Here is an 8,026-nt window from a genome sequence, read left to right on the forward strand (position 1 = left end):
ATATATATATTATATATGTATATATGTAATATATATCGAGTTTGATAGTAATCTCTTGTTGATTACATAGTAGAACATTACATCCAATACAATGAATTACATTGAATTTCATTGAATTACATTGAATTACATTAAATTTAAGGACTTATTGCTCCGACGCAAGATATATTTAAGCACCTAACATATAATTGGCAATGTTAGCGCCATGTAGGATTTCAATCCAGTAACCATCAGGGTCTTTAATGAAGGCGATCCCCTTCATTTTGCCATCATTTGGTTTCTTCACAAATTCAACGCCATACATCTCGAATCTTTGACACGCTTTGTTAACATCAGGTACTGCTATTCCAATATGACCTGTGTTTCAAGAGAAGAAAAATGCGTGATATTTGTAAAATTATAAAAATTTTCGTACCTTCTTTACATATTTTAATTTTATTTAAATAGCTTAAATAATAACTTTAAAAATAGTTAATGTATTTTACAATTTTCTTACCAAATCCTTTGGGATCTATATTTCCATTGTAATATTTTACATCAGGATCTGTTTCTGACCCCCAATTGCTAAAACATACATTAATTTTCTATAAAATTAAATAAAAATACATTAACTTTCATAAATTCTCATAAGGTAAAATCTTCAAAAATATCATATATTTTAAACTTACTGAGTTAACTCTATGACCGCTTTTCTACGGAATGTCCATTCGATACTTTCTCTACGATCGAGTGGTATTTCATTCTGGTCCTCGTATCCAAGGAAATATAAGGAGAATTGCATTTCTGGAAAGTCAAGCTTTTGCAGCAAGGTCATTCCGAGAACTTCAGTATAGAAAGGTAGGGTGATTCTTGGATCTTTTATACGAAACATTGTCTGCTGCATTATATACCCATTTGTTGAAGGGTCTGGAGTTTTACAAAGTTTGCGAACTTCGCTGCTGCTCAAACCCAACGGCTCACCCATCTATAATTCAAGAGACGTATCATTATTCTTCCATAGTAATTTCGGCTAAAACCATTAACTTAAACAATGAATTTTTTTTTATAAACTAACGAAATTATTTTATAGTAAAATTTTTAACTATATAATTTATCATCTCTAATCTCTAATTTCTTTTCGTGTATTAAGCAACAGAAATTATAATTTTATCCATATTAGTAAAATATTGAAAGTATTACTGGATGCAAGTTAATAATTAATTAAGTTAATTGAAATTTAAATCACTTTGCTATATCTTTTTAACTTAATTTAATGTACCATTTGAATAATATCTTGTATGACTATTTATATTATTTTAGTTTCTTACATTACTGGCCAAGTGATATATGATTATACAAGTATATATATAGTGTTGCACACATATAATCTGCTATCATCTAATTATTATCTCTAATGCAGGAGTCGGAAGTCAGTATTACCGCAAGACCGGAAATGATAAGGTGGAAGAAACCTGCAAAATTTCAAGTTAATAAAACTCGTAATAATTTGCAAAATAAATCTGCCAAATCATATATTATATATTTGTTTTTAAACATATTGACACTTTTTTCATACTTCTACGATCATTATGCTCACAATAAAGTTCAAACCATTAATTTGATCAGTCATAGTTTCTTTTTTTGGGAAAGATTCTGTATATTTTTCTGTATAATTTTAGCAATATAAAATTTAACAATATATATCTTGAATAATATTGCATTATGGTATAATTTTGTGTAAGTAAAACATATATAATTTTTGTTTTGTAACCGTGTAATATGTAAGGTGTCTGATAATAACTGGATCATCTTTATCATGAATAAATACTGCAGCGAACTGAATGAAAGTTCCATACATAATTTTGCAATTTTGACAAAATAGTTAACAAGAAATTAATAAGATCGCAAACACACAGCGAGATATGATCGTCCAACAAAGGGAGATGTTTTTTTCGCCATTCATGGGTTGTCATTGCCAGCAATGTCGGCATTGCTGCTTGTAGTAAACACAACTTCCCTCCTCTCCCCTCCCCTCCTCCCTCCAGCGCCCAAGCAACAACGTGGCTGGCCGCTGTACGGTCGTATTTTACCGCGCAACTGCACTTTGTGTCTAGTAGTAGATGAATTCGATATTTAAAGATTAATTTCTCATAACTATTGCAAAAATTGCGAAGTGCAAGACTCTTCGTTTCAAGACTGACATTATCAGTTTAATTCGCTGTACCTATTCACAAAAGATGATTCAGGCATTACCGGACACTCTATATACGTATATGTATATAAATATATAATAAAATTAAAACTATACAGAATTACATATATATTACACTTTTTTTTCTTTTGTTTGCATGTGAACAAAAGTTACACTGTTCTATTATGTAGCTCCCATTGTTAAACTATATATTGTTTCACACCGACGCAATACAGACACTGCTTTGTTGCTTTTGTCACGTTTTAAGGATTTATCGACTGCCGCGATTATTTCCGGACCGAAGAGTTTACAGATAAACCATCGCCGCCATTCAAGGACGCGCCTATTCCCGGCATCAATATTCGCTCACCGCCATATGGCAAATTCAAATAGGTTGTAAGAATCGTGGGCAATTGCCAGCGATATATATCGACGGCATGTCCAACTTAGCAGCCTATACTTGACACGCAGCATCCAGATCACAGAGTAGAACTGTCTTTTCGATCGTTCCTCGGAATCCTGCTGCGAAGTATATCTCTCGCGAGAACTCGGTCGCACAATTCCGGCTGCGTCATCGCTTTTATCACGTTCGTCGACGCGTCCTCTGCACGCAGACGAACATTAATTCCACTCACTTACCTCTTCCTCGAAAGACGCCAGAGTAACTGGTAACGCCGTACACACGAGGAAAAATGTAACGCGAGTAAACGCGAGATGTGACTTGAGAGCCCGATGAGAGTACAGCTACGTGCTACGTATGTCGTATACCAAGTACAGACGCTTAATGTCGGCAACGATCTATATATAGCATGCGCATACGCTCGGCGTCATAAAATGTCTTCCACATCAAGTTACACCAATTTTGGGCGTATATACACTAAGCATGCGCATCGTACCTTGTATCTAGATATTGACCGGTGTCGTGACTGTGATTATATTTAAAAAAAAACAACGTTATCGTAAAGCACTGTTCCAACGTGACAGCTTCACGTTTGATACATTGCAATTAAGGTACGTGATCCCAATAAGTGATCCTAAAGTCAAGGCAAATTACCGACATTTTGCCATTTTTTAATATCTTTCAATCGAAATTATAAAAATGCAAAATTCTTGTACACGATTAAAGTACGTAAAAAAATAGTCAGTGCAAACGTTGGCTTTTTACTGAAAACGAAAAAAAGTTAAAAATATCACTTATTTTGGCACGTACAACTACTGTCATCTGACGGCAATATTTGCTTAATACACAATTCTACAATTTATATGTACAAAATGAGGATAGTCCTACCGAAGAGACAACATGCACGGACAGTATCGTGCGATTGAAACTAAAATTCAAAGTCTAGAAAAAAAGCGATTGATTAAAATTATGTTTTATATCAATATGCGGTTATATATACAGGGTGAATGTTAATAGATGTCCCAATCTTTTACCATGGGAAGTAAGTTATCGACTGAGCTGTGATTATCTAAACAGTGTATAGTCGATAACTCACTTCCCATGGTAAAAAATTGGGTCATCCATTAAGGGGATGTTGGAGTGTCCTGTTTTACCATCAATTTTTAAAGACTCTTTTCTCTTAATTGTGTTTATGGATTGAAAAGTCCTTCTCCACAATTAAAGTATCGACAACAACACAGGCTGCCAGCTACAATGTAATACGAAAAATGAAAGAAAATTAAAAATTGTAGTTTTGTCACCGACTCCTGCAGTCAACTCGTCACAATATGTGCTGCATATAAGAGTTTCAGATTTTACCCGTTTAAAATAAGTAGCCAACAGCCTACAGAAAACCTTAAACAACAATCCTATGCTTTTAGAAACGATGTAGGGGCTTTGGTACAAGAGAAAAGAGTCGCCAAAAATTTCGTTCGTATACTACGAATAAAATTGACGTAGCCATGAAACCGTGCAGTATTTTAGTTGATCTCTTTCTAAGAGATGGCGTTGCAATACGTCAGATAAGGACGGATGAATGCGTTTGAGCGAGGCACAACGATATAGATAAGTATAAGAAATGAATGAAAGATGTCACTATTATCGAATTTGGAATGTAAAAAAGTCTGTACTATCGACTTTGATTAACTTCGACCGTCACTCCAGCATCCCCTTAACATTCACCATGTAGATAAAAGTTACGTTTCTCTATCGTTGATAAATTATCGACTGTCGATAAATTATTCGACATTGATAATGGGTATTTTCCATTTGATGACACAAATCGACACAAGTATCGTTCTATCTTTGTCACTCTCTGAATGTCAACAAAGATAGAACATGTGTCGACTTGTGTCATCAAGGCCGTGGTCCGAATCATGCTGACAACGTTCATGAGCATTGTTTGTCTTCGTTTAACATTTGACAAACAACAAGGATGAAATGATTTTTAAGCGTTGTGAGCGTGTATCGGACCGCGGCCCAAATGGAAAGCACCCAATAATTGTTGTATAATATTTTTATTTAATGAAAGTTGAACCAGAGAGAAATCTGAGAGAGGATTTGACGGACCAAAACCTGTAACCGCAAAATCCTGCCGCGCACTACTGCCCCCTGACAAAGTGGATGTAAACTACATAGTAAGATCTACTTTTCTGAGGGTACATACATTCACTTTTCAAGTAGGCTATAGATGACAAATCGATATTTGGTAATTCGTATAATCGTGCTACATTCACAAACTGTGGATCAGAAATATCTATCTCTGCAATTTTACATGCACGTAATTTATTTCGTTTAAAAAATATTAACATTAAAATTATATTACACTTTTTTTTTACAAATGTGCTAATATTTATATTTCAAATAATTTAATAAACTATACATATACATATTAAAATTGTGTTTCAAGCATTTTATTTTTATTAAACACATTTTTATAATTTATTTACTTTATTTATTATTATTTTCTTATTACCATACTAAAATTTAAAAAGCATATAATGACAAAATTAAGTTAAACTTTTTTTGTATAAGTACTTTGTAAAGTATTTAAAATGCAATTATAAGTGTATGTATGTATGTATTTATTTACTTCAGCGTTTACATTGGCCAAGAAGGGACATTGGTTTACATTGAAAGTTTATCCACATACTCATTCCTCCATACTGCTTGGTTTACATTGAAAGTTTATCCACACTCATTCCTCCATACTGCTAAATCCTACTTCTAATAATATAATATATAATACATTATAATCTTAACCTATCCTTTTAACATGTTCTCTTTCCTTAATTCTTATTTATTTGTATGTACATATTTCCTCACAGCCTGACCGCATCTTATTCGATGGCTTATCCCTAGCTCTATATATAAATAAAATTATTATAAATAAAATTATTATCACCTTGTTCTGAGGCTTATATTACGTTCATCTATCTGCATTGTCTATTCTATTGTCTACAATCCCTACTTCTATTACTATTCTTTGTCTTTTGTTTTACTATATATCCTTTCCTCCTCTTTTTTCTTCTCAATTTCTTTTTTCCTTTCTCTATCCAGTTTACTCAATACTTTACATTTCTCTGCATCTAAATCTTCACTCCACAGTTGCTTCCATATTTTCTCTTTATTCTCACCTAATTCTTTAAACCAACTACTTGTCCTTTGACATTCTTCAACATAGTGTTCCATACGATCCGCCTCTCTTCCACAAAATACACATCCTTTCATTTCTTTTTCTATCCAATACTTGTTCCCTTCCTCCATGTTACCGCATCTAAGTCTAACTAGTCCTCGCACGCCTTCACCTATTCCCAGCCTACCTAGATTTTCCTTCCTTAAATAATTGGGCCCTCTACTCCCTGTATCAAATTCCTTATACCTTTTATTATACCTCGCAGACCTTAATCTACATTCTTCCCATTGCCTTTGTCCGTCCCTCTCCCTGATCCTAATTATTTCCTTCTCGAACCTCCCCTCGTTTCCCCCTTCTTTCAATTCTTTAGCATTTACCCCATCCGTTCCTATTATAAAACCTTTCTCTTTCTATGCCATATAAATTTTTCCATTCATCTTCCTCCTTTTCCTTCCAGCAGCTTCGGAGCAAGCCGTCTTCCTTCCTTGTTAATATTCTTTTCTCATATCTCATTGCTCTTATTCCCCATCCTATCCTTAACTTGTCCATCGCTAATTCCCTCATTATCATGTATCTTGGAGTGCAAAACTCCATATTGAATATCCACCTCGTGTAATCTAATGGCGAATTCGATTGGAAGAACTAGTGCGCACTGGTGCATATTAAAGCTGTTGTACACTGATTTAATTTGAGTATAAAAAGTGAAATGCAAATATTTCGATATAATAGTACAATAAAATGTATTGAGTATTTCAGGATTTAATCGATTTCTATGTTTATGTATAAACATATCTTTACGTTATTTTGTGTACGACGGTTTTAATGTGCACCAGTGCGCACTGAGTGCGCCCAATCGAATTCGCTATAACATTATTCTCTCTAAGCTTCCTCCCACCTCCATATCTCAACACCATAATCCATGACACTTTGTATCAAGTATTTAAACATCATCGTAAATAAGAAGGATTAGGGGGATAGAAGAGGAAATATATTTTGGCAATAAAATTAACATGAGCAAATAATACGTCAAAAATAGTGATATTGTTATAATAGACCCTTCATACCATCGTCGGATATTTCACATTGTCGGATATTTCTACATTTTATGGACATGCATATCTCCACAGGACGTCCTGAGGATATTCTTAGGGCATCATCTTCAGGACATCCTCAGGACGTCCTTTGAACATCTTCGGGACGTCATGGGAATAGCCTCAGGACATTCTTGAGACAGCTTCAGGACATCGTGGGGATAGCTCCAGGATGTCCTTGTGGGACTTTCTTAGGATGTCCTTGTGGGACAGTCTCAGAACGTCTTTCGGAAAAGACTTCCGTAAAAATTTTTTATATATAAATAATGTATTATATATGTATGTTACAATAAACTATATACAACTTAATATTTACATTAATAATTGAAAGAATCAGTTTTAAATATTTCAATGGAATGTCCTTTTCTTTGATACTAACGTGATCATGTGCTAACAACAAAATATATTAAGTACATTTATATATACATTAATTAAGTTAATTTTATTATCTAAAAATTAAAAGAGTGTAGTGCAAGAAATTTAGAGGAAATGGGTATAACAGAGAAGCTATCAACGTCGAGGCTGTGTGGCTCAATGGCAGGACGGGAGTCTATCAACTCAGAGGAGAAACCAGGCCTCGGTTCAAGACTCGGAGCGCCCTGATATTTTTCTCGTGTTGTTGCTTATTTCTTACAGTAATTTGACCACGTTTACAATTGACCACCTATTCACAACGCTTGAACAGTAGAAAATACTTTCCAGGCATCAGTTTCTGTGAGTGGATGTGATCATTTTATTTTACTTTTAATACATCCTGAAATAGTCCTGAAATCGTCCAGAAAGTCCTAACATAGTCCTGAATATATCCTAAATTAATCCCCGATAATATCACAATGGATGTCCAGCGGATGTATGTGGGACATAATGAGGCGCTCATGTCATAGTCCATAGGACGTTCTTGGACTACAATAGGACATCCTGTGGACGTCCCGTTTAGCCGGCAGGACGTCCACCGGATGTCCATAGGACGTCCCTGTGTTATTAGGGAAAAATTATAATTATAAAAGAATAAAAAACAATTACTTACTTTTTAATTGTACGCTGTCGCTTGTACACTCAATCCAATCTGACTCCTATATTTATCCACGTTAAACCATAGACATATAAGATAGACCCAGCATCTATAGTACATGTTGGGGTTTGGCAGAACGGTGCGAGAGGCAAGATATCGGGGCAACCTGTCCTTCTCT

General features: G+C 34.5%; 1 protein-coding gene and 1 long non-coding RNA gene across 6 annotated transcripts in view; both read right to left on the bottom strand.

The window, feature by feature from the left end:
* Positions 1-3,283, bottom strand: part of Glo1 (Glyoxalase 1) — a 6,569-nt gene extending 3,286 nt beyond the window's left edge. Inside the window, exons 1-5 of one of the 5 annotated variants that reach the window (XM_018511688.1) lie at positions 2,810-3,053; positions 1,308-1,451; positions 669-964; positions 497-564; positions 178-357 (exon numbers count right to left, since the gene is read on the bottom strand). In XM_018511688.1, the coding sequence (XP_018367190.1) occupies positions 178-357; positions 497-564; positions 669-964 (544 nt within the window). In that variant the 5' untranslated portion in view covers positions 1,308-1,451; positions 2,810-3,053. The other 4 variants (XM_018511685.1, XM_018511686.1, XM_018511687.1 and 1 more) reach the window with 4 other exon arrangements.
* A 3,456-nt stretch (positions 3,284-6,739) lies between these two features.
* Positions 6,740-8,026, bottom strand: part of LOC108763799 (uncharacterized) — a 7,480-nt gene continuing 6,193 nt past the window's right edge. Inside the window, exon 3 of the long non-coding RNA XR_001940240.1 lies at positions 6,740-6,801. This is a non-coding gene — a long non-coding RNA (uncharacterized LOC108763799). The remainder of the gene's footprint in view (positions 6,802-8,026) is intronic.

The sequence above is a fragment of the Trachymyrmex cornetzi genome, unplaced genomic scaffold (assembly GCF_001594075.2).
Source record: "Trachymyrmex cornetzi isolate Tcor2-1 unplaced genomic scaffold, Tcor1.1 scaffold384, whole genome shotgun sequence".
In the NCBI taxonomy this organism is placed as follows: domain Eukaryota; kingdom Metazoa; phylum Arthropoda; class Insecta; order Hymenoptera; family Formicidae; genus Trachymyrmex; species Trachymyrmex cornetzi.